A 27,458-nucleotide genomic window follows, 5' to 3' on the forward strand; every position below is an offset into this window, starting at 1 on the left:
TCGAGCTTCAATCCATATTGAAGGCTGCAGTCCTGGACCTTTTGCAGCAAATGTCTTCTTAGTTTCAGCAAGCAGGCTTGTGCCATCTGTATAACACAGGTTGTTGATGAATCTTCCTCCGATCCTGATGCCACATACCTCCTCATAGAGCCCAACCTCCCGGAAAATCTGTTCCACATATAGACTGAAAAGGTATGGAGATAAGATGCAGCCTGGGCATACCTCTTTCCTGATTTTGAACCACACAGTCTTTCCTTGCTCTGTTCTGACAACTGCCTCCTGGTCCAAGTATAGGTTTCATATAAGCACAATCAAGTGTTCTGGGAGTCTCATTCTCCTTAGAGTCAGCCACAGTTTGTTGTGGTCCACACAGTCAATTGACTATGGAAATGCATTTGACTGTGTGGATCACAACAACTCTATAAAAAAATGGATTGGAACTTTATCCTAGCCTGTGCTGCCCTCGAGGTCCCTGATATGTTTGAGCCCACTGCTACAGTCACTGTGTCAATCCCTACCATTGCTGGCCTTCCTCTCTTTCTCTGACCCTCCATTTGTCTAGAGGGCAGTCACCTTGAAAGAGTAAAATCTGCTCTGCATGTCCTGTGATGACTAAACAGCTACTTGGAAAGATGTCATCTTGGAGGCCAGCTGCATGCACTGACTAATTTATATAATCACTATTTTTCCGAGAGCTCTGGTTGTGCTTTGGTTGTCAAACGCCATGCCTCTCTGGAAGTTCAAATACACCAACAGCTCTGAGAGAGAAAGATGGAGAAATCTCCCCCTGTGGAATTTAAAGCCCCTGAAAACCTGCTGAAAGTTCAGCTATGAGTCAGTTTTGACACCACAGCAATAACTGACTTTTTCTTCCCAAAAGTGCTGAATAAACATGAGCTCTTTCCCACACCCTTAATTTAGCCTACAAATATCTACATATTCACTGTCTCCAACATGCTAGCATATGTGAAAAAGCATATATATGCTTTTTTCCATGCCAACCCCCATCTCCAAGATCATTTTTCTGATAACAGTAATAGTACCTCTTTTACTGTACTCAAGTTGAGAAATAAACTAGCAAATACTTTAAAAATGCTTAGAAAAGTGCTCAGCACATAGTAGGCACCCAACCTCCATCCACTGAGTTTCTAAGGCTGTAAATCTTGTTGGGAGTAGATTACCTCATCATTCTCTCATTTAGTGGCTGTTGATTTCAACCATGGACCCTTTGGTTTGCATCTTGTGATCTAAGGCACATCAGGGCTTTTCAGTGATCACTCAAATAAAAATGATCAAACTTACTGTTTTGGAAATGATGCCCACTCATGGTGACCCTCTGTCAGATTTCTGATGCTGTAATGAGAGCAGCTTTATCTCATAGAGCAGGAGGTGGGTTTGAACAGCTTAACTTTTTGGTTCACGGCCCAACATATAATTCACTATGCCATGAGTTCTACTACAAATTAATTACCATCTGAATCATACCATGCTCTGAGAAGGAATCACTTATAAAAGTGCTGTGAAAGCCCTTTTCCTTCTGTAAGAGAAGGAAAAGTCAGAGTTTTCTTTCTCTCAAGAAATAGCACTTAAGGTAAACAACCCAGTTGCAAACTGGCCACAGGATATGAATAGATACTTCACCAAAGAAGGCATTCAGATAACAAACACATGAAGAAATGTTCCAAATTTTTAGCTCTCAGAGAGTTGCAAATAAAAACAACTATGAGGTATCATCTCACCTCAGTAACAATAGCAAAGTTCAGCAGAGCCGCAGACAACAAATTCTGGTGAGGTTGTGGAGAGATTGGAACCCTTATTCACTGCTGGTGTGAGTGCTAAATAGTGCAACCACTATGAAAGGCGGTTTGAGGTTTTCTCAAAGAGTTGGAAATAGAAATACCATTTGACTCAGCAATTCTAGTCCTAGTTATATACCCTAAAGAAACCAGAGCTGCTATTCAAACTCATATATGCACACCCCCATGTTTATTGCTGTGTTATTCACAATAGCAAAGGCTTGGAAGCAACCCAAGTGCCCATCAACAAATGAATGGATAGAAAAGTTATAGTATAATCACACAATGGAATACTACACAGCACTGAAAAACAAGGAACTTATAAAGTATTACACAACATGGGTGACCCTGGGGGACATTATGATAAGTGAAATATCTCAGTCATAAAAGGACAAATGCTGCATAACACCACTTTTATAAAACAGGACTGACATGGAGGTTGGGGGGAAAGTAAGAATAGACAGGATAAATAATGAATACTGCATTGGAACAGACGAAGGAAAAAAACTGTCTAAAAGGAATATGTGATTAGGCATTATATGTACGACAACAGCCCAGAATAAGAAGTACATTGCAAAGAGGACTGGTAGGGAGGGAGTGGACGGGAAGGAGATAATTGTGAAACAATGAACAAATATTTTAAAATAAAGTGAACTGTGAGAGGGAAGCGAAAGGGAGGAAGAGAGGGTAAAATGTGTGACAATGAATGAAAATCTAACTTTTCTGTAAAGTTTCATTAAAATCACAATTAAAATAAAAAAATTTATTAAAAAAAACACGTATGCTGTTGTTATTGCTGGAAAAGCATTGTGGACAGGACCTGCTACACAACTGTGGGTGCCAATGAAAGCCTTTTTCACCAAGTGCAGGGACTCTCTGGTGGTGGAAGGACCTGTGAGACTGTCCACGAAGCACACCCTGAATGTAGACCCCGAGTTTCAGCTGCTGAGTGGTCATCCAGTGACCCACTGGCTGTTTCATCAAACTTTTCAGTCTGTGAAGCCCTTCACGGGGTAATTCCTTTCCTCCTCAGCTTGCAAACTGAAAAGTAGACTAGAATTTGGAGTCAGGCAAATCTACATTCAAAATGCAATTCTATCACTGGATAGCACAAATCATACACACCTTCAGGTTTCCTACACAAATAAGAGCTAATAACACAGGCAGCAGGGATTGCTGCAGAGACAAAGGATGTTTCTGGTAGGAAGCACTGGGACTACAGCCTGTGTGTGAGGTGTCTTGCAGAGCTTTCTGGGCTGAGCCACACAGCTTGACCTCAGAAGCATTTGATCAGGAGCGAGGAGGGCCAGCCTCAGGCCTGGTGACCGGACAGTGGACGGCGCTCACTCAGGGTGGAGGGCCAGCCTGCGCTGAGATACCTGTGAGCTCCTACTAAATGCCCTGTTGTCACTGGCGGTGTCAAGGTGGAGAGTAATGGAAAAGTGAGCAGTTGGGGGCTGGAGAAGCTCTTAGTTTACAGAATAAGCGGGGAAGATGTATTCATTGTTCATTCAACAATGCTTATGAAGGCTTACTGTGGCAGGTGCGGAAGGTAGGGACCCTGCCTTTCATTGCTTAGTTTGTGAGATTGGTGCCTTTTGTTCCCTTAGAGACATCCAATCATCAGTCAGCTTTGACACATGCCAGCTTGTTGGGTTTTGTCACAGATGAACAGGTCTTTCTTCTTGGGAACCACCTTGTGGGGCTTGAACAATTAGCCTTTCACTTAGCAGCTGATTGCTTCTTGGTTTGCACATCCAGATTTGAAACTTGCTGCTCTCAAGTTGGAATTGACACATAATGGACTCTCCAACAGTGTTTCAGAGACTGTGAATCTTTTGAACATTGCATATCTTTCCCCGCAGAGCCGCTAGAGGATTTGAACTGCCCGAAAGGTGCCCTGAAGGCTCCTAAAATGCCCACTTGGAAGCAGGAAATGAGGTCATGGTGAACACTGCCAGGCTGGAAGACCCCTGGGAGCCTTCTACCATGTTTGCACATACCAGAGCTTTTGTTCTCAACAGCTAACACCTGCGGCTGTTTGTAGATAGGTGATCCTCAGACTGCGGGCACTCTCTTTACCTGAGTGCACAGGGAGTCAGAAATACCTGAGAAATTACGTCCTCAGGGGCAGCCCTTGGCCAATACTTGACAGGTGCAGAAGTGTAAAGATTCCAGATCCCGGTCCTGGATAACTCTCAGGTGTGACTTAAGATTGTTTCCATAAATCCCCTGCAAGATTCAGCCAGAGACACTCTCCCAGACTTTGCTTAAGCTCAAACTTCTTTCCTCCCCACCCTCTCATCCTTGTTTGTTTAATATTTATCACTAAGACCACTTCCTAACAGTTGACTTCAGATGAATCTTGTTTTAAGGTCCATGAGGAACCCACCTCTTTCCCACAGATGAGAAAAAGTTCTTTTATGTGAAGTTCCTAGTCTTGCTATGAACAGTGATGTAATGTGTCAGAAGCAAGTCCTCATGAATAACAGTTAAAGTACTAAGTTTTCAATTTAATGACTTTTGCTATAATTTAGAGTGCCAAGTTATCCCTCTAATATTGTCACTCTCCCTCACACACATTCTGATACATTGTATGAGTAGAGTACGCATTCCCAATTACTAGGATGTGTGCATAATCTACGTTTGTATTATACCAAGCCTAGGCCAACCTGTGGGTCTTGCATGTAAAACTCACCCATTGCATGGTTTGCTCTGTAAACATATTGGGACATGTAGAACAGAACTTCTGAAAGTTTAGGCTCTATTTTCTGTGGACTAGCTTCACAGAAGTAGAACGTAGGCCTTAAAGGAGGCCCTGGGTCCACATGAATAGACTCAGGAATGTCATCACCTCTTATTTATCTTTCTTACCAGGCATAGTTCCTTCTATGAAATTTTATAAGGTTTCCCCATCCCTCCATCCTCCATTCACCTTAAACTCTCCTTCCTTGGCTCTTGGGAAAGTTTTATTTCTGTTTGTTTGGACTACTTTCTTAGCACTTGGGTCAAATCTTTCTGTCCCCACATACACACTTCCTCCCACAGCTGGAGTCTCTGAGTTTGTGGCTCAAATCACAGGCTTTTCGGAGAACGGGTAAGGACCACATTGGAGGGGTTACATAGCAGGTGGTAGGGACTGTGAGCTGTTACTGTGTGCCATGGGTCTAAGTGCCTCAGTGCTTGGTTTCTGGCATGATCACACCTGTGTCAGTAAAATGTAGAGTCTGGGGCATCTGCCCATCCTACTTGCCATGTCTGCATCAACTACTTACCTGTCTTTCCAGCCCCTGTGTGGATCCACAACACAACCCTTCAGAGTCAGAGTCTGACCCTTCAACATTGATGGGGTTCTGCTCTAGTGGCTCTAGGACCCAGGGCTTCTATGCCATTCCATTTATATCTTTTCATACTGTGCCCCTGGCTGCCTTGTCTTGCTTTTATAGCACTGGACACTTTTATAAAACTGGACACTCTCCATCTTGTAGGCTGTGCTAGAGCTTCCGGTGCCTCTTGACTGCAGAAATGAAGTCTCTGGCTGTTTCTTCCTGGGGCCAAAAGTGTCAAGGCTCACAGATGTGCAAGAGTGTGGGTACAGTTAGGATCTGGTAGGTGATCATATGTATCGGAGGTAATTTTCTATGGGAATGAGAAAAGAGATGCTTGCCAGAGGAGGACCAGGGACATCTGCTATACTGGCTGGAAATAGGCTTAGTTTGACCAAGGGCATCTGAAATGTCACGCTAAGTAGTTCATTCTGCAGAGGATAAAATAGTGTAGGTTGGTGTGCTGTTAGCTGTTGGGTTGGTTCCAGTTCATGGAGACTCCATGTGGGGTGATGAAGTTTAAGCATCACCGGGAACTGTTAGCAATGCAAATTATGGTAGTTCACGCAAACCCACTGATTCAGAGACTTTTAGGGAGGCGAGTGTGGGTGGGTGGGCAGCAATCTGTATTTTAATGAGCCTTCTGGGTGAGTCTGATGCATGCCAAGCTTGAGAACCAAGCATGTTAGTGGAAAGAGTTTATGGCTTTGGAAAAAGGCAGGGTGAAGCAGGAAGTGTGAGGTGTGAGGGAGAAAATGGACATTAGTCTGTGTTTTGAGCAACGTGCAATATTATATACAATATTAGGTCCACTAATTTAAAAGAATCTAAGTAAGAACTATAACATAGAAGGCTACTAACCAAAAGGTCAGTGGTTCAAAGCTACCAGCCACTCTGAGGGAGTAAGATGAGTAGTCTCCTCCTATAAGGTTACAGCCTCAGAAACCCAATGCAGAGTTGCAATGAGTTGGAATTGACTGAACGGCAGTGGGTAAGAAGTAACCAGGGAGGCATGTTCTCATCGTAGATGGAAGGCTCAGTGTTTACAAGGGCTAAATGATTCTCCTGAGATCACATATAAAGGGTTAGCACCAAGTTCTGTACCCACTTTAGTCTGACTCCCAAAATGTGGTTTTCCTACCACTGGAGGTACTTTCTGGGAACCACAGGAGAGCAAGATGAGGCCTTTTCTTACTTCTGTCCTCAAAGTACAGTTACTAGAATTTTCATAAGTTTTGCCATTCACACCAGGGGGCTGCGCTCTGCACATGTCCTTCCTTAAGGCACCAGCTGCCAACCTGACCCTTAGGGCTGAAAGGCTAAATGTGAGGTTAACTGTGAAAAGCAAGGTGGAAAATAATGTATATGCTGTGACTGTAACTATACACCTTAGGTTAAAAAGATATGAGGAGCACACAGAGGGAAACAAACAAACTCAGTGGTAAATGGCTGTGTTGAGGGGGTTGTTGTGTACCATAGAGTCGGAACTGAACCATGGCTGACCTTCCAGAGGATTTTCAGAGGCAATTAATTGTATGGGAGGAGATTGCCCATCCTTCTCCTATGGAGCAGTTAGTGGACTCGAACCATGTGCCTTTGGGATCGCAGCCCAGCTTCTTGCCAGTTTTCCTCATTCCTCCCCTCCCTTAAGTGTTGTCAAGCATTGGTGGCCTAGTGGTAAGTAATTGCACTGCAAAACCAAAGGCAGGAGATTCGAATCCGCCAGTTACTCTGCTGGAGAAGGATGGAAAGTTTCCTCTTGTATGATTTACAGACTCATGAAAACCTGCTGGAGGGTCAGGTATGAATGGTGCATAACAGTAACAATAAGTGTTGTGGTTATACGAAACTGTATGGTGACTAGGCATTCATTTATCTTTAAAACAGCCATCAGTTATGGCTTAAAGGAATTCAGAGGACACTGGGCAACTCAGTGTGTCTAGCGGTTGATGGCTCTCTTCATGGTGATGGCCAGGTTCTTCTTCATCTAGGCACCGGTCCCTGAGATCAGCGAGGACAGCAGGGGGAGGTGGCCTGGGGCAGGCATGTGACACAGCCAGTATCTGATGTGCCAGACCTTCATGACATCCTGTGAGGTTAAGCCCAGAGTCTTTGTGGCCCTCTGAAAATCCCTCTCTACCACAGTTGTGACTTGGAGGGTCTAATGGTGACTTTGGGACTGTGGACCCAAGCGCTTGTCCTAATTACCTTGGTAACAGACAACATCAAGTAGTGTGCACTCCGAGGACCGACTCTGTGACAAGATTTACTCTCCAAATAAAGGCCACCAAACTCTTTTAAACACAAAATATTCTTTTATTTGTCAACGAAGGCTACACGGGATCACTTCTGGTTTTGTTTTTATGCTTTTTGTTTTCTCTTTTTTTTCTAGAAGGTATCTACATCTGCATTTATTTACAGCCTTGTTGGTATTTACACAGTCAAGAATACAGTGTTAGAAACACAAAAGTGTTGAGAAAAAAACTTCTCAAAATTAGTTCCATACTTCAGGAAAACTATTTCCACATGGTAAGGCCAGAGTCTCCAGTGTTGGTCGTCCAGAAGCAGCTCGGTACCAAGTCCTTTGCCGAGTCTGCAGGTTCAGAAGTCCTCAAGAACAATAGGCAGATTTAGAAAAGTGGGGTTCTGGCGCATGGTGAATCCAGGGCTGCCGGGCACCGTCAGGCACCTGCGGGTCACCTTCTGCCAGGAGAGCTGAGCCTGCTGAGGGTTCATTTTCCCTTGGCAGTTTGCCCCCTGAAGAAATCACATTTTCTCGGGGACCAGGAGGTCACCCAGTGTTATGCCTTTGGCATTCCAGTGGGGGTAAGAAACACAGCATTGGCCTCTCTCCAGGCCTCCCCCTACTCTAATCTTCCACATTCATAATGAAACCTAAGAGCTCGCTGCTCACCGCTGTCTGGGGCAGTCAAGTACACAGGGCTGGTTTTTGAGAATGTAAAGGCTGGAGAAGATAAAATTTCTCTCTATCACCTGAGCAATGAGTCTTCAAAATGAGTTTTGCTGTTTTCCGGAAGGTTACACGAAAGGGTCTTGAACTGCAAAGTTCTTTTTGAAAATCCTCTCCCCTCAAATAAAATATGGACAAATGTAGCTGGGAACTAAGAGCCTTAAGTGAAAGGCTTTCAGGCCTAACGAGGACTCTAAGGAGAGACAGATTTCCTTCTCGAATCCCTCTGGCAAGAGAATCTGAGCGCAGGACCAGGACCAGAGCCGGGATCTGCCTGTTGGGATTAGTGACTGCAGAGAGAAATGGAACTCTGGTGGCCTTGTGTTAAGGAGCTGTGCTGCCAAGTCAAAGGCATGTGGTTCGAATCTGCCGGCTGCTCCACCGGAGGGAAGATGGGCAGTCAGCTCCTTTGTGAGTCACTGCCTCTGAAAACCAGCTTGGAGGGTCAGCTGTGGGTCGATTGAAGGTACACAACAACAAAACAACATGAGCAATGGAGAGGAGACTTGATTTCGAGCAGTGGCCGATCAAATCCCGAGGTTTTTAGACCCCACTGAGGTTTGGCCAGCTCAGTCCTCATGCACAGATGGCCTGGTATCACTGCCCTCACTGTGTTGTTACCCTAAATACAAGGCTACAGACCATAAAACTGTATTCTAAGATTTCCCATTAAAAGTCTTGTCTTTGTATTATGGAAATCCCTGCCATCAATAAAGATGATGTTTGAAAGTCACAGCCGAAAGGTCCTTTATTTATTTTTAAAAAACCCAATTCTGATCCTTTGTTGTGTGTGTCTATAAACCACCCAACTTTACTCACCTCCCTTGTCTCACTGTCTCCTGCTTCTGGTCCCATCTCAGTCCAGTTATTTAAAAGCAAACTCGGGCTATTCTCAACCTCTAGTCAGTTTTTAAGGATTGTTTAATGTCCTCCATCCCTAAGTGGAAATCAGGCACTGGTCTGGCCCTTTGATTCTCAGCCAATAATCCCAAGAGACAAATTGACAGGCCTGAAAAAAGTGTTCTTTCCTATGGTGTTTCTTCCCATTCTACTTACCAAACCTATCCTGGAGTCCCAAAGAGATGCAGGAGGCACAGCCTCTCTACAGTGGGAAGGGATGTGGGGGGATGTCAAGAGGAACAGTCTACAAACAACAACTTGGGGAATCATTAATGTCCTATTTAAGGTGATGGCAGAAGGGCTGGAAGGCAGCTGTGGAAGGGGTGAAGAAAGCAGGACCCATTCCAGTGCCTTCTTCTCGGATCAGAAGCCACAACACCTCACAAATGTGGAGGTGAGGGAGTGCTGGTGGCTATAAGGAGGGGCAGATTTTGATCATTTTTTGTCAAGGGGGTAGGTACCATCAAGGATGGACTTTGATGCCTGGAAACTATTAAAGAGGCCCACCATAGCTGACTCGTGCCTTCAGACTGGTCCTTGCTGTGAAGCTGGGACTGCAGCTTTACCCAGAAGGCAGCCTAAAAGGGGAGGTACTGAGTGGCCTGCCATTCTGGGTGGAAATCAAAAGAGCCAAGGCTTGGAGCACAGTCTCCAACAGCAGCACCACCAGTGAGAAACAGAGGCGAACAATGGGGCCTCCTGTCCACCTGAGAGCCCTTCTCTAATCTCAATTCTTGGTGACACTTTCATTTCTCTCCCAGAAGCTGGACCTCTTTTGTGGTATGCAGCCCAGGGAAAAGAAGAACATTTTCTTAGAGAAACTCTCGAAACTTCTGTGCTTTTGATCCTTATATGTCTACATGATTACTTTGGGTGGAGGGAACCGGTGGAGGAGGGACTCGGGCCAGGCAAGTATCGAGAAGGTTTGCTTGGCCATTATGCTGTCTCTGACTTTGACCTGCCAGTTGACATCCTCAGCAGGTCTTGACTGATGTAATGCAACGTGGTGGAATCAGTCAACCAGGGCAATGGATAGGAGAGCTCTGCACGAGGGTCCCTGATAGCAAGAGTACGTGTAGAGAGGCAGAAGTCTGCTTTGGATAAAATAAATTCATGTTCTTCCCATCCTATCCAAGAATGTTCCTGCCACGTGGAAGCCCCCCTAGCCAGCTCCTGCAGTGAACAGTGGGCCTGAGAGCTTAGTATCAGACTCCATGGAGCTCTGGATCCAGATGCATTGGCAACCTGTAGACTAACAGGTCAAGGCACACTGTCACAGCAGCATGACTTTTTTTTTTTTTAAAAAAAACACCAAAAACCAACAAACCCAAAACAAAACAGAAAACAAACTCCAAAACAAGAAGAGCACTTAGCAAAACACATCCTCCTATCCCAAAGGGATGGCGTTAGATGATACCTCTCCTGGGGAAGCTTTGGGTGCCTCCCTGTGCCAAGCAGAACCCAGACTACACGTTGCTCCAATTCTCATGCAGTAGGAGACCTTGGTTTCATTAACTAGTATAATATTCTGAAGACTCTGTGAGTAAGGCTATAAAGGTGCCATGAGCTTATCAGTCCAACAAGGTTTCCACGGGGAAAAGCTCAGACTCAGAATTCATTTTCCACACTTAATGTAAATGTAACCCATAAAAGTTCCATTTTCTAAGAAGCCCAGCTCAAAAAGGGAGCATTTGGCTTCCCCCCCCCCTTGTCTCCCAGAGCCTCCTGTGAGTGGTAATGGCAATGATAATTAGGCAGATGAACCAGGAATGGAATCCTTGAGCAAGGAGCCCCAAGCTCTTGCTCCCACTCTCCCCTCTCCTCAGCTTCCTTTTGCCTCCTGGCTGCTATCCCTCTCTTGGTGTACCTTGCAGACATAGGGTGCCCACTCCTGACAGGACTCAGGTCTCTTCCTGATGACCTCGGCCCTGGGTCTTCACAGGAACAAGTCTAGCTTGGCATCCTGCATCCATGGGCTCCAGCCTTAGGAACTGCCACTCGTCTCGGTGGCACTGTCTAATACTGACAGGCTGTCACAAATTAGCTCTTTTCTCCTCATCTTTCTTTAAAATCCTGGTTGGGCTTCTAGTGGGGAAGCTGTTTTGGAAGAATTTCACAGAAAGAATTTCCTGAAAGCCGATCGTGCCTCAGCTCAGCTCTGCAATTAGGGGAGCGAAGTGTGGGAGGCAGAGGGGACTTCAGGAGCTGGTGAGAATGATGCTTGGCTCATACTTTCCTCTCTTTGGTTGACTTTTTAGCAAGCATTTTTCTAGAATTAAAGGCCACCAAGCACCTCTCTCCATGCTCTGTTTCTCAGTGGTGGCAGTTGAGCTGTGGAAGGAAGACACCCAAGGCTGTGAAAAGAGGATTTCACCTAGGAAAGTAGGCTGGTACCCTTGCCACCACTGCCACCCCTTGGCTGTGGCTGGTCTTCTCCCTGGGGATGGTACCCACATGGAGGGCCTGCTTTGCAATGCTGGTTTTTACATCTAACTTTGGGAGAGAGAAGGAGATGAGTGAGGACCATCATGGGAAGGGATGACCCAACCACACACATCCGGGGTGCCTTTGCTTCATGCGGAACTTGGGGCTCTTAGGACCAGGCTGCTCTGTCACTAGACTGAGGGCAAGGACCTGGGAGACATTTTCTCCATCCCAGTATGGGGGTGACATTGACAACTACACGGGATTTTCAAAAAGGCGAGGGGGCTTCATTCAGCATAAAAAATATAAAGCAGGAACAGGAGTTTGGGACAGCCTGAAAAAGGTGCTGAATAACATCATGAAATTCTCCGGAGCAAGACGAAGCCATCTGTAGTTCCCTGCACGCACGGAACACAGTGAATAAAAAGCTATAACTCGTCTGCGGGAGTTTTAGCCAAGGAGATTCAGGTCCTACCGACCATTCTCCCAGCTCCTTAGGAAGGGGCTTTTGTACTAGCCTGTTATTCTCTGCACTCTCACTCCTGCCTGACCCCCATCAAAGAAGAAAATGTTGCACATGAGACAAGTTAGCACAGACACTCACTCGTGTCTCACATCACACTGAGTACTGGGGTGGGACAAGGACACATCCCAGGAGACGTGGCTCCAAAGGGCGAGCAACAAGGAAAAAAAATCCTCAGGGTAAAAGGGAACAAAAGACAACAGTTTTCACTGTGATCACACTACAGGGGGAAAAAAAAATACCTTCTGTTCTTTGCAAAATATGCGTGAAGGCCAAATTCGTGTTTGTCTTTTCTTTTAAAAAAAGGACGTTGCATGACTTACAATGCAACCAGAGTATTTTTTGTTTTGTTTTCTGTTTAAAAAAAGGATTTTTTTTTTAAAGTACAACACAGTCAGGTATGCGGCCACAAAAGTGTAGCTGTCTTTGGCAAGAAGTCCAGGCCTTGGCCCTCTCTGTCACCTTCGGCCCATCTCACTCTGTCGCATGAAGTGGATATTGTTGGCGCTGTCTGACAGTTCTGGGTACTGCTCCACAGAGATCACAAAGAAGCCATCGTAGCCTTGCACCCGCCCTGTGTTCAGCACCTGCTGCTTCTCGCCCTCTGTCCAGGCCCGGAGGCCCTCCTCCCCTTCCCGTAGTCTCTGCTGTTCGCGGGCCCACGCCTGGCGCACGGCTCTCTGTCGGGCCAGCTCCAGCACCCGCGCCTTCTCCTCATCCAACGTCGTCCCGTAGCGGGTGTTCAAGCACAGTGCCCCGTACTGGAGCTGGATGTCTGTGTAGCGTCTAGTCCTGCCATTGAGCATCGTGTTGATCTGAGACACGGTGACATTGACCCCGTTTTCCAGGGTCCGCCGCCCCCCGCTGAGGCCCAGGATGGCCAGGTCGCCTTCGGAAGGTCCTGGCTTCACGAAGTAGTGGGTATCCACCCCGTCGACGGTGAAGTGTAGGTTTTCCAGGTAGTGGGCATTGTTCAAGATGGCAGCAACCCTCCGCCCATCCTCGTTGGCCACGCTGATGATGTCTGTGGTCACTCGGCCATCCTTCAAGGCAAACTTGACCCCTTTGCCAAAAACAGAGCCACTGGATGCAAACTTCTTCGTTGTCTCTGGGCCCTGCTGGCAACTGGTGACGGTGGAACCGTAGAGCTGATCAAAGCGTTCTAAGGTGACAAAGGCCTTGAGCTGCTTCTGCACTTCACACTGTACTCCGAGGATAGACTTGGAGGAAGAAGAGAGAGGGAAAAAATAAGACAATGAGAAGAAACGCCTCCCCCCACCTGTAAAATGCACGCAAACATGTCAAATATACACTTGTTCATGTACCTATGACACCGTGCTCTCCTGCTGACCATCAAAACACATGTTGTTGTTGTTGTTATGCGCCATCGAGTCGCTTGCGACTCATAAGCGACCCTATGTACAGCAGCCCTAAACTGTGCTCTGTCCTGTGCCAATTTCACTGTCTCTGACACACCCATCCCGATTACCCCAGTCACTGAATCAATCCACCTTATAGAGGGCCTTCCCCTCCTGCGCTACAACCACCTCCCAACCCTCATTCAGAAGCTATTCAAGGAACACCTATTCTGGACCAGGTCCTGTTTGAGCATTGGGACTACAAAAATGAATCAGAACTGTTCTTGCTTTCAAGAAACAACTCACAGCCTAGTGGGGAAAGGCAAACAATTACATCAAATGGCAAACTGGTGGTCTAAGAAGTAATGATAATAACCATAGCTAACATTTCCTGATCTTTGTCCTAAACCATGAACAGTCATTAGCTTATTTAATAGTCACAATAACGGTACAACTGACCCTATTATTCTAGGGAGCTCTGGTGGCATTGTTTGTGAGGGGTTGCACTGCTAACCCAAAGGCCACACCTCTCTGGTGGTTTGAATCCATCACTGAATTCTTGGGAGAAAGATAGGCAACCTCCTCTCATGTAGTTTACAGCCTCTGAAAACCTGCTTGAAGGTCAGCTGAGTTGGTTCCAACTCCACAACAATGAGTTATTATTGTTCTGACTTTATATCCAGGAAAACGAAGGTTCAGAGAGGCTATACCTGGCCCATGGTCATGTAGCTAATAATAAGTATTCGAGTCTATATTGAAATGTCAGAGAGGTCTGTCTGACTCTGAGGCTGAGCATCAAAGGCTGCTAGAAGTGAAGGGTGTAAACAAGGCTCAGAAGAAGTTCAGCTTGACAGAGGAGGAAAAAGGTGAAGACGATAGGGTTCAGAGATGGTTCTCATGTTAAAGCTGGGACTTTGAGGATAAGGGGTAGAGGGAAAGATGTATTTTTTGGCAAGATGATACAGTAAGATGATGATGGTGATACCCTGCTTTATTGCTTTCCGTAGTGTTTGGAAATTATTTTTTTAAACTATATAAATTATATAAGTCATGCCTCAGCTCCCACAGTGCTCTGTTGCGCATGGCTGTCCTCAGGGACAGGCTGCACCCCACTGGTTTGAAGTACCATCTATATGTATCTCCCCTGAATTGGGGAGCTAGTGGAATCCTCGTTCAGGAAGGCTCTAGGGCCTTATCAGCAACTCAGAGAAATGGCTTTAGAATCAAACCCATCGGCTTCTCCCTGAAATTAAGTCCTCTTTATAATTAATAGAACCCTGTCTGTGAACAATTATTTCCTAGAGTTTCACGAAAGCTGGAGTGCTCAACAACAAAGATCTCCAATGCTTGCCAAGGGCAGAAATCAATAATTCATTGACAGATGAGGTTGGCAAACAGGCAGTCAGTGACTGGGGCTCCGTGGAGTGGAGAGGGGAATCTGGTGGGAAGAGAAAAGGCAGCTGGAATTGGCCCTGCCGACAACAAGCACTGCAGACTACTGGGGCAGAACCTGGGAGGACAGCAGGAATTGAAAGGACAAGGTGGGGGGGGATCTAGGGCAGTGCAGGATGGCAGGCAAGGCCAGGCTCTGCAGACAGACGGACTTGGGTGTTCATCACCTTAGGATACTTTCCAAGCAAGTGACCGTGAGCAAGGTTTCTGAACCTTACCTGTAAAATGAGAAAAGAAGGCTCATTGGGTTGTTTATTCATGTCTTTCAAACTATTTATTTGTTCAACAAAAGTTTTCCATGCCCCCACTATGGGCTAGTTTATATACTGGGCACCGAATACCGACTAAGCACTCGCCCAGATGGAGCCCATGGTCAAATGCAGACAGGAAAAGAAACAGCGATTAAAATCTATCACGATGCATGTTTTTTAGGAGGAAAACTTAAGGTACCCACAGAACATGGAGGATAAGGGGTAGATGGAGGAATGGGGCGGGGGAAGCATTTTTTACAAGAATTATATCAAATAAGAGGTCAGAACTATATCCTGTAGAGTCTAGGAGGAGCATGCCAATCTTAAGTCTAAAGGGATCAGGGTGTTATTAAAGTACCGAGTAAGAAATAAATATGGAAAGTTCTTGGAGCACAAGCAGTATAACCCATCCCAACCCCAAAAGCCCTGGTTTCCTCTGTAGTATGTTGTCTCCCTGAACTGAGATGTCCTTGAAGCTCTGGTCTCTTACTGATTCATTCCTGCATCCACTGGATGCAATATAGGACCTATTCATGAGTGATGGAGGGTATGAATGTGCAAGTGAATATACAAAATGACCTGATGACATATGGCTATTTAAAAAAAAGATCGAGACCTGCCATTTATTATATGAAACTCTTTTTTAGGACATCTCAAGCTATATAATTCTGTAAGTCTTTGAAATTAGTCCATACAAGAGATAGGAAAGAAAATAGTATTTACTGAGCTCCTGTGGCATGCCAGGCACCATATTCAGCAAGATGTTACAGAACAGGAAGATAGGAGTTTGAATCTCAATTTTCCCCCTTTCATGTTGTGTGGCAAGGGGCTTGGGGCAGCCACAAGCATGAAATCTACAAAATGAGGACAATAACACCATGGGTAATTGTGAGGTAGCTTATGTAGCATACCTTGTGAAAGACCAGGTACACGGAAGGTGCTTGTGAAAGGCCACATTTACATTTAGAACACAGCTTTTTTTCGTTGTTCATTTCTTGGTGATGACAAGGCTTATTATTTTTATGGAACTCCAAATCCAAGGGAATATACAGAGATCTTTAAAATAACTGGTGGGCGTCTGTGTGCATGTCACAGTGGGGTTTCCAATGGCTTGTACAATGATGGCGTTACTAAGTATCAGTTAAAAACTCTGGCATGCATTGAGGAAAGGCCATAATGATCTCTAGTACTAAACCAAGTTCTCTTGCAAAGCTGCTCCTGGAATGTCTGAAAGGACTGAGGGTGGGCAGCTAAGGTTAGGAATTACCTTGCTATTGTCCCACTCTTGAGTTTTCATCTGGGTGTGCACAAGCTCGTAGGAGGGCTCCATGGCATCCATGTCAGGCTTGGGATAGCCAGGGATGACATTGTGGAGCTGGAATCCAAAGGTGAGCAGCCAGCTGTTGACATCTGGATGGGAGAGAAACAGAAAGATCCCCATGGAATAAGTTAAGTGCACCTTAGATGTGACATCCCAAAAAGGCAGCTGAGAATTGAGTTGCGCAGTGCCAATGGCAGAATCAACTGGTACAACAGCTTATAAAACATCCTGGTGGGACCCCCACCCCCCCACCAACAGCCTCCCATTCCACATCCTTCTAGAAAGAGGAAACTTAAGTAGAACTGGCTTTTCAGACTTCCTTTTCTATTGTCATTCCCCTTCGACCTCTAGCTTCACACCCTGCAGCACCTATGGGATGGATGAAGATTCTTCTACCCAAACCCAACGGTAATAGCAAACATCTGCAGAAAGAATAGCAAGATCACATTGTTTTAATGATTGGCTTTCAAATAAAATACTAATTGAAGTAACAAACTTCCCTTCCTCTACCCACACTTTTTCAGAGTTTACATCTCCAGGACTAAAGTTATCACTGGGCATGGAGATGGCTTTAACCTGAGACCATAGCTTTCCTCCCCTGATCCTGCTTTGTGTTTTCTTTGACAGGTTAAACAAGTCACTTCACTTCTCTGCATTTTCCATGCTGCATTTTGGGCTTGAGGATCTAACCCCACATACACAGGATTTACTGATTGCTGAACATTTTAGGGGATTACTAACTATAATAAAATATTAGGGATAGGAAGAGGTAGGGTTTTGCCATTTGAAGGAGCAGCATTTGGCTTGCTGAGCAGTGAGATAACCTACTCCTGTTACTGATTGTAGAGAATTTCTGTTAACTACACTTTTTATAAGAATTGTGTGATGCTGTGTCAAAATGAAGGCTTTTTTTTAAAAAAAACAAAAAACAACAAACAAGAAAACACAAACCAACACAGATGGCCTTAAATTCTCACAGAATTTCTGGAAATAACTGTGAATTACTTTCTGTGAATTACCTTCAAATAATAGAAAAATGTGTGTTTCTTTTCACGGCAACAATGTAATGGTTTGATAATTTTTTCCTTCCCTATATTGCGTTAATGGTTGGCTACTCAATGCAGACAGAGAGTGGGGTGGAGCATCCCGATTAAAATAAGCTTGGAAGGAGGAGTGGCATCCACTTCCATAATAGCTTGCCTCTGGAAACCCTATGAACCTGGAGAGAGGATGAGAGACACCCAAGCATCAAGGACTCTCCTTCATAGGGTCGCTATGATTTGCCAGCGACTCGACAGCACTTAACAACAACAACAACATATTGTGTTTATTATGCCTTGGTTTATTTCTGCAGTATTTTATTTGCCCCATGTTAACCTAGGGTGACTTTATAAGCATAAAAGCACATAAAAACAACAACGTAGCACAGCAGAAACTATTCTCTTATTATTGTTACATACAGTGTTGGATTGAACTTATTTTAAAGTATTCTGAACAGTTCCTCATAGAAAGTTTTCTATATGTTCCTTACCCATATCCCTGGGCCTCCTCTTTCTATATCTAACATGAGGCTCTTGGATAAGTTTTTTTCCAGTCTCTAAGACTCTCTGATTCTGTGAATCTTGGCAGATGGTTCTCTGGTAAATTCAAACAAACAGACTGGGGGAGGGGAGAAAAGAAATTCTACAAAGCTTTCTTTGCCTGAGGCTAAGAACTTGCATCTGAATTTATATTTGCAGAGGAAAACTTCCATCACAAACACCTCAAATTCCCAGGAAATTGTGGGGCTGAAAAGAGGGCTGGACCTTAATTATAAGTGATGGAAGACAGGAAACTTTCCCATTATGCCTTTAGGAAAAATGCTGAAATTTCATTACTCAGGAGTTTTTCCTCCATGCTTTCCCAAGAAGTTGGGAATTTGGTTTTTTCCTTTTTAATACTCCTTCCCCTACTCACCCAAAGAAGCACCACTAAATCAGGTATTATCAAGTGCATTCAGACTCAGGGCGATCGCATGTACTTCAAATGCACAAGTTAGATTAGGACCTAAGTGTGCTCTGCAGTGTTTCACAGCTGTGACACTTCTGATGATGGTCACTAGGCCTTTCTTCTTTTTATTTTTTTTTTTCCACGTCTGATAGGTAGTGTGCCTATATCGTAACAAGGTTTAAAAGGTAGCACATGTCATACATCATCATGCTTATGAACCTGAAAAGGATCCTAGGCCTTTCTTCTAAAGAACCTCAGGGTGGGTTTGAATTTGCAATCTTTCTGTGAGGACCCAAATGCTTGGCTGCTAAGGTCTCCTCTTATGACACAAAAAGTAGTTCTATGCTGAGTGAAATATCTCAGTCACAAAAGGACAAATACCGCATAGTGCTACTGTTGTAAAATGGGACTGACATCGTGGTTGGCGGGAGACTGAGAAAGATGGGATTAATTATGTATACTACATTGAAACAGATGAGGGAAAGAACTGTTTAAAAGAGATATATGATTAGGTAATATTATCATGGAAGGAGTCCAGAATGAAGACTGCATAAAGCGGTGGACCTGGGATGAGGGATTGTATAACAATGAAAGAATTTTTCTTTTACTTTTCAAAAAGAAGAACAGACTGGGGAGGGGGAAGTTGGGTAGGGAGAAAGTGCAACAGTGAATGAATGGAAATCCATAGTCTCTGTAAACTTTCATTAAAATGAATTAAAAAAATAGAAAAAAGAAAACCAAAACCCCAAATTCCTCCTTAGCTGTGCACTTCAAACCACAGTTATGCCACCTAAGATGCTGATGAAACTTAGTACCACATTTTACAAAGCGTGTTTAAACCAAGAGTGAGGACTTTGGAGTAAGATAGAGCAGGGTTCCAGTCCCGGCCCGAGATTACTTAGTTAACCAAGTGACTTTTCTAAATCTCATTCCCTCCTCTGTCAGTAGATTCAGTCATTTTCATGGCGAGGGCTGCAAGTTAAGATTAAGTGGAATAACGCACCGGCTGTGCCTCTCATTTTGCTTCAGTTTCTTTTTGTATTCAGGGTATTCCAGTGGTGTTAGGGACTCAGCTGAAGGCTCAGAACTAGATAAAGTGAGTTAAATTAAACCAATTAGTGCAGTCTGTCTTTCCAGCTACTGTGATTTGTTCTGGCTTAGTGACACAAGCCTACCAAAATACAGTGTATTTCGGGAACTTTGGGAAAGAGAAGATATTTTTGATGTTATTGCTGGATGTGAATAAGGACAGGCCCCATAAAGGTGGAAGCTAAAAGGATAAAGGCTAGTGAGATTCAGCAGTATTTTGGTTTCTTATTAAAGAGATGCCAATCTTTTGCAATCTCCCCCAAAGTGGATTGTTTATATGAAAGCTCCTCAAGGTTTCTCAAGCTACAGAATTTGGCCCACAATAAAATAAATTCTGAGTGTTGTAACCAGCATTTTTATTGAAATGTAATAGATTAGAATAGAAAATAATAGAGTTTGTTGTACGTAAGTGCTATTTTAGAAAACTTTCATTTTAGGTTTTACTGCAATATAAAACCACTATCTTATGATAGGCCACAATCAAAACAAATTTAAGAAACATTGTCTTCTACTCTGATTTCTGTGATGGTGGCCATGATGCTCAGTTTACCTCCAAATCCTTAGCACAGGTCTGGCACAAAGTGGGTATGAATAATATTTGCCAGATTTAACTGAATTAGAAAGTAAAGGCAATCTGAAAAATGCCAGGTTCTCCCTGGATGGTTGTTTTACTAAATATTAGATTTACATATTAGTGTGGGAGGGAGCTGTGGTAAGAAGCTGCACTGCAATCCTAAAGGTGAGCAGGTTGAGTCCATTAGCTGCTCTGTGGGAGAAGGAGGTGCATTCTCCTCCCGTTTGATGTACCGCCTCTGAAAACCCACTGAAGCGTCAGCTATGGGTCGGTTCTGACTTCATGGTACATAACAACAATATGATTATAATAAAAAGCTTTTTAGGGTCAGAGAGCCCTGGGTTACATCCCCAGTTCAACGGATTAAATAAAAGTGTAAGATTCTGGACAAATTATCATGCAGAGTCTTAATTTTCTCATCTGAGGATAATGGCACTAACCTCACAAGGTTTCTGTGAAGTTTAAAGGGAACCCTATCTTCCAAATGCCTCTCCCAGTGCCAGCTCCAAGTAGACAGTCTGGTGCCATTTTGGAAGGATGCCACATGTACATGGCGATATGCAGAAGAAATTGGGGAAGAGGGAGTACTATTTCTTTTAGGTTTTTTTTTTAACTGAAAAGTAAATTTTTCATTGCACGATTTCCCCTCCTTTATCTATAGTAACCTGCCAAGACATCTCACAGGAAACTCATTGGAGAGTAAGACAGAGGGTGTGCTTAATACAGACAGATGTAATGGAAATGTCATCTCAATCTGTCAGATTTCTCTAGAGCTAGCCGCCAAGTTGAGCATGGCGAATGCTGTGAGGATTGCTGGTATACTCATGTTTCTCAATAAGCTCTAAATAGTTTTCATCACACCTGCCTGTTACCTTGTTCCTCCTCCTTCTCTTAGGACTCCTGCTCTCAACGAGGTCACCTGGAATTTTTCCCTAAAAGAGGAATTATCTTATTGTTGGTCATCTGCTACAGGGTCTCACCATGGGCCATCAAGTTTGGGGGTTGAGATACCATGTCCCTCGGGGCCAGCTTCTGAGTTACTTTCCATCACTCCTGTCCCCTGACCCAGGAATACCCTTTTCTACATGATCTCCACATGGGCAAGGCACAATATAAAATATCTTTGATTTTATTGGAAAGTATGTACTTGGTGACAGAAATTAAGCTGGAGATAGAATTATAGAATTCCGTACATTCAATGATTTATTCATTGCAAGTGCTTTTTATAAGAAACACAAACACAGACTATACACCTGATAGTATGCACAGGAATCATATCATTTACATCTGTGGAAAGAATCACTGGAGAAGCTCAAAATCAGCTGTGAAAACTACTGCTGGTGTTGATTGTGGAACAGGCCACCAACTACTCATATGCAAGTGCAAACTGAAGTTAAAGAAAATTAAATTAAATCCACAGGAACCAAAATTTGATCTTGAGTCTATCCCACTCAAATTTCAAAACCATCTCAGGAATAGGTTTGAGGCCTTGAACACCAATGAGGTAAGGCCAGATGAGCTGTGGGAGATATAAAAAATATCATCCATGAAGAATGTAAAAACAGAGGAGGGAGAAAAGACCAAGATGGATGTCACTAGAGACTCTGAATATTGCACTAGCGTGCCAAGAAGCCAAAGCAAAGGGAAGAAATCAAGACATTAAGGAGCTGAACAGAAGATTTCAAAGGGCAGCATGGGAAGACAAAGTAAAGTATTGTAATGAAATGTGAAAAGAATAAAAAAAAAGGGGGGGCTGAAATCGCTCAGTATTTCTTAAGCTGAAGGAATTGAAAAACAAATCCAAGCCTTGAGTTGCAATACTGAAGGATGTTTTGGCAGAATATTAAATGATTCAGGAAGCATTAAAAGAAGAAGAAAGTACACAGAATTACTGTACCAGAAGGAATTGGTGGACACAGAAGAATTTAATGAAACAAAGTATGAGCAAGAGCCTGTGGTGATGAAGGAAGAAGTTCAAGCTGCTCTGAAAGAACTGGCAAAAGACAAAGGCTCAGGAATTGATAGCATGCCGATCGACATATTTCAACAAACAGATGCTGTCGTGGATGTGCTCATCAAGTTGTGCCAAAAAATCTGGAGGACAATCACCTGGCCACCTAACTGGACGAGATCTGTATTTGTTCCTATTCCAAAGAGATGTGATTCTACAGAGTGCAAAAATTAGTGAATAGTATCATAAAATCACATGCAAGCAAGATTCTGCTGAAAATTATCTAAAAACGACTGGAACAGCACACCAACAGAGAACTGTCAGAATTATAGGCTGGGTTTAGAAGAGGCTGTGGTACTAGGGATATTATAGCTAATGTTAGATGGATCTTGGCTGAAAGCAGAGATTACCAGAGGAATGTCTGTGTGTTATTGACTATGCAAAGGCTGTTGGCTGTGTGAATTACAACAAACTGTGTCTGACTCTGAGAAGAACGGGAATCCCAGAACACTTGATTGTGCTTATGTAAAGCGTATACTTAGACCAGTAGGTAGTCATCAGAACAGGACAAGGAAATACTGCAGGGTTCAAAATTGGGAAGGGTGTACGCCAGGGATGTGTCCTATCTCATATCTTTTTAATCTATATGCAGAACAGATTATTCGGGAGTATGGGTTTTATGAGGAGAAGTGTGGCATCACGATTGGAGGAAGACTTACCAACAATCTGCATTATGCAGATGACAAAACCCTGCTTGCTGAAACTGAGGAGGACTTGAAGCACTTGCTGCAGAAGGTCAAGAGCTGCAGTCTTCAATATGGATTGAAGCTCAACATTAAGAAAACAAAGATTCTCATCACTAGGCTGATTGGCAGCATCATGGTCGATGGTGAAAAGATTGAGATTGTTAACAGCTTTAGTTTGCTAAATTAACACTCTTGGTACCAGCAGAAAGGAAATAAAAAGATGAATTTTATTGGGAAATTCTGCTGTCAGGGACCTCTCCAGAGTACTGAAGAGCAATGATGTCAGTCTGAAGACTGAGGTGCACCTGATCCAGGCCATAGTCTTTGAAATTACTTGTTATGTGTCAGAAAGCTTGACAATGACTAGGGATAACTGAAAGAAAATTGATGCATTTGAGCTGTGGTGCTGGTGAAGAGTGCTAAATATACCATGGACTGCTAGGAGAATATACCATGTCCTGGAGAGAATGAAATCAGGCTGCTCCTTGGAGGCAAGGATTCTGAAGCTTTGTCTGACATAATTTGGACAGGTTGCAAGGAGGGACCAGTCCTTGGAGAGGGATGTCATGCTTGGGAGGGTGGAGGAACAGCGCAAGAATGGAAGACCCTCGATGAGATGGATTGATTCAATGACTGAGGCAATGAGAGTAGGTAGGTGTGTCAGAGACAATAAGGGTGACACAAGATAGAGCAGATTTCAACCCTATTGTACATCGGGTCACTATGAGTCACAAGCAACTCAATGGCACATAACAACAACATCTGTCCCTTACAGGTAGGTATTTGTATTGTATATTGTACTTGCTCCTTTTGTACTTTTTTCCTGCTTTATTTGGACTCAATATTTTTTTTATTCTAATTTATTTCCATTTGTGGATAATAAACTATATCCCTGCTTTATTTAAATAGTTGCTCTAGGGTTTATAATGTACATATGTACATATTATACTTTATTGTAGTCAAGGTAAATAAACTAACTCTGATTTTCAAATTGTTTTTGTTGTTGTTGTTGAGTACCATCAAGTTGGAATCAACCCATAGCTGAACCTTCTGAAAGCTGGTTTTTAGAGGCAATAAATCACATGGGAGGAGACTGTCAATCCTCCTGTGGAGCAGGATGGATTTGAACTGAGTTCCTTCAGAATTACAACACAGCTTCTTACCACTAGGCCACCAAGCTAAATATACTCCTATTTTCAAATTGTCTTCAAATTAGGAAGCTCAAAATAAAGACAGTCAACCATTTTTTAAAACATCTCATAGCTTAGAAATGGAGAACCCAGTGTTCCATTCAGTTCTGTTTCCATGGGAAAATCAGGGAGCTCTGGGCATTTACTGGTAAGGATTTGAGCTGCCAACCCAAAAGGCACAAGGTTCGAATCCATCCGCTGCTCTGCTGGAGAAAGATGAGCAATCTCCTGTACGTTTACTGCCTCTGAAAACCTGCTGGATATCATGGATTCTCCCATTAGATCACCTCAAATTAGAGAGGCTTTTTTTTTTAAGCTAAACTCATCCTATCTCACCATGGAATTTAGTCTGATCTGGGTAGGAAAGTCCCAAAGTGTATCCCAACTGATGTATAGTGAGATATTAGGGTTTCACAGTGGGGTGGGGGAAGGGGGTTAAAGAGGAAATTTATGGTCAAATACATTTGATAAACATATTAAGTGATTCTATTTTATGGGACCTCTCAGGGCCTTTTCTAAGCGAAAATATATTATCAAAATTTATGAATAGTAGTTGCACTGTCAAATCTCTTTGATGCCAGAATATATTTTTCCACAGAATTTCTCTGAAAGTTTATTCTTCAAATAAACTTTGGAAATTCTGCCCTAAGTGAAACTTAGTGTTTCTCATATTCCCATATTTGCTTTCTCCTGGAGGACTAAGTATTTTCAGAAGACCAGGGCAATTGAGCCAGCTCTTCCCTCTAAATGTACCCCGATACACACCTGTCATGAAGCACTTGATGTCCTGGGAGTTGCTGATGGGGTTGTTGTTTTTAAACATATAGAGATTAAAAGGCATGATGTTACTGCTGCTGAGATGCTTCCACAGTTCGTGATCTGGGCTGGTCCAGCGCCCAGCGAGCACATCATAGTCTCGTCGGCCCATGTGCACAAGCTTGGTGAGCGGATCATAGAGGCCACCATGGTAGCCAATGATGATCTGGAAGTTGGGGTTCGTGTCCATGTAGATCTCCCCATAGGCCGTATACAGGATCTGCTTGATCATTAAGCCTGTCCCACTGAAGACAGCAAGAGGAGTCCCAATGTTGTCGCAGGCTATATAAAACTCATCGCCACTGCTCAGCTCCATGGCGAAGAGATGTCCTTGCAGGTCGTAGTAGAGGGAAGTGATCTCCGAGCTGGAGTGGTTGTAGAGGTGGGTGACCTTGGTGGGGTTGGTTAGGTCTGCGTAGAAGAACTGCAGATGGTGGCTCTGGCTGCTCCTGCTGGACACCCGCCGCCCCAGACCGTCGTAGCGGTACCTGACACTCCAGCCTCCAGCCCGGTTGTAGGCCTTGATGAGCAGACCAGCCGAGTTGTACTCAAAGACATCACCACCACGCTGCCTCAGGAAGCCATCCTCATCCACCCTGTACTGCACGTCTCCTAGCCTGGTGATGCGGTCTCGGAGGTCGTATCGCAGCGGGGTGAGCCGTGCACTGTTCCCAGGGCTCAGTAAGTGCAGGTTCCCATTGAGGTCATAGCTGTAGCGCCAGAGGGGCTTGTCATTGATGGAGACTGTCTGCAGCTGGCCGTCGGCATCGTACTCATAGGAGTAGCGGGTGGTGTTGGCGTAGGGTCCCACCTTTAGCTCCTTCTTCACCACTCGCCCCATGTTGTCATACTGGACAGTCATCCAATACATGAGTGATCGGAAAATCTCATACTGTACCTCCTTCATCCGGCCGTAGGCATCAAAGTGCTTGGTGTGGGTCATGACTGCCGTGGTAATGATCTGGTTAATGTCATAGTAGATGACACCAAACTTTCCAAATTGCTCCGTTTTGCCTGACACGTCGTCATAGCGATAGAGATCGATGGGCAGCGGGGTCTCATTGATCACGGCCTGCATGCTAGTCACCCGGAAACTGTTGTCATAGTTGTAGTCAAAACGAGCATTGACCATGCCTTCCTCAGTGAAGCGAAAGATCTGCCGGTCAATCAGGGGCCCGATTTGACGGTAGCGGATGGTGCAGGTGAAGCCCTCATTCTGTAGGTTGATGGTCTTCAGCATGCCAGCCGTCTCATCATAGGTGAAGCTCACCTTGGTGGTGTCATACAGCATCTCGGCCAGCTTTGACAGCTTGCCATACTTGTAAATCACCCTGCGCCCGGTGCCCAGATAGAAGGTGTGGAGGAGGTGCCCATCCTCACTGAAGTCCTGGATGACCGAGGCATTGCCCTCTGGGGGCTGGTAGATGTTCCTGTAGTAGCCCACTGAGCGAATGGTCTCGAGTGTCTGCCGGGCTACGTTGGGCATCGTCACAGAAGAGAGGCGATCGTTCTTGTCGAATTCAAAGATATACTGCCTCTGGCTGTGGAGGAGCAGCACCATGGACTAGAGGGGAGAAAAACAGAGCTCAGGAGGGGTGGCAAGGAGAAGGGGTAGGTTTGTGTACCCAATATTTCAAGAAAAGGAATGGAACAAAAACTCAAGGAAACTAAAGGTTCTTCTAAGTCCTGCCCACAATAGAACTTTCCAACCAGTGTGCCACAGGACGACAGAGGGTGGATGTGTGGAGAGGAGGCTTTCACTTAGTCATGAAGCCAACAGGGCCCAAGGTCTCTGAGCACTGAGGCCACTTGCTTTCTTTGGTGAGCAGCCTTGTCTGCCTACCCTATCGTGTGGTAGAAAACTTATCATTTCTCCATGTGAGGCTGTGTGACAGAGGTTAGGAAGCACTGGCCTGAAGTGTCTGTGACAGCTTCCCTACTGGTTTCCTCACTCCCAACTCCTTCTCAAATCAATCTTCCCACTGAAGCGAGAATGATTTTTGTAAAACACAAATCTGACAATGTCTGTTGCCTGCTAAACCACTTCTCTTGACTCCCTGTGGCCTCCAGGATAAAGACTGTTTCGAAGAAGGGTTTTTGAACAATTGTAGTAACAGGTCCTATGCTCACTCTAGAGTGTGTGTGTGTGTGTGTGTGTGTGTGTGTGGAGTGGGGGGAGGGAGAATGGGAACGTTTGAACTTCACAGCTGAGTTGCTGTGTGACCTTGGGAATGTCTGTTACTTTCTGGAGCTGGTTTTCAGTATGTTGGATGACATCCAAGCCCCTTTTTTTAGCACTGACCACAGTTAGTCAAGGATCTACTCGCTGATGTAAGGTAGGGGAGGCTGACACAGAGAGAGCCCTGGGCAAAGGACTAGGAGCAGGGATTAAAACTGGGAGCCAGGACTCAGAAGTGAGGCATGAGGTACGGTCTCTGCGTCAGGCCAGTGGTAGACGCTGTGAACAAGCTGGATTAACACAGTGGCTGCAGCAAGGGGCTTAATCCAGCTTTTGTTTGGGTCACCTTTTGATTTCAGACCCTATTTTGATATTCCTTCTTAACTCCTGGGATGAAATTAATTGTGACCTGAAGCAAAGGGGATTTATTAGGGCCTCCCAATCTCCAACTCAGCATTTGAAGCTTGTGAGCAAGCACTTTGTGCCTAAATCTTAGTGCCTAGGCTCCTGTCTTCTCTGTAACTTCTCTGTGACCATGTGCTTTAGACATGGCGTAGGCTTCTGGGCTCCTCAGTCCTGATCCTGAGGCCTGCTCTGTAAGC

The 27,458-nt window shown here is 44.5% G+C and overlaps 1 protein-coding gene across 1 annotated transcript in view; it reads right to left on the reverse strand.

Moving 5' to 3' along the window:
• Positions 1–12,130: 12,130 nt before the first annotated feature.
• Positions 12,131–27,458, reverse strand: part of TENM4 (teneurin transmembrane protein 4) — a 613,887-nt gene continuing 598,559 nt past the window's right edge. The window contains exons 29-31 of the mRNA XM_006882894.1: positions 24,627–26,241; positions 16,269–16,411; positions 12,131–13,160 (exon numbers count right to left, since the gene is read on the reverse strand). Of these exons, the coding sequence (XP_006882956.1) occupies positions 12,399–13,160; positions 16,269–16,411; positions 24,627–26,241 (2,520 nt within the window). The 3' untranslated portion in view covers positions 12,131–12,398. The remainder of the gene's footprint in view (positions 13,161–16,268; positions 16,412–24,626; positions 26,242–27,458) is intronic.

Source organism: Elephantulus edwardii, unplaced genomic scaffold (assembly GCF_000299155.1).
Source record: "Elephantulus edwardii isolate Elephantulus edwardi_28Jun2011 unplaced genomic scaffold, EleEdw1.0 scaffold00025, whole genome shotgun sequence".
NCBI classification, from domain to species: domain Eukaryota; kingdom Metazoa; phylum Chordata; class Mammalia; order Macroscelidea; family Macroscelididae; genus Elephantulus; species Elephantulus edwardii.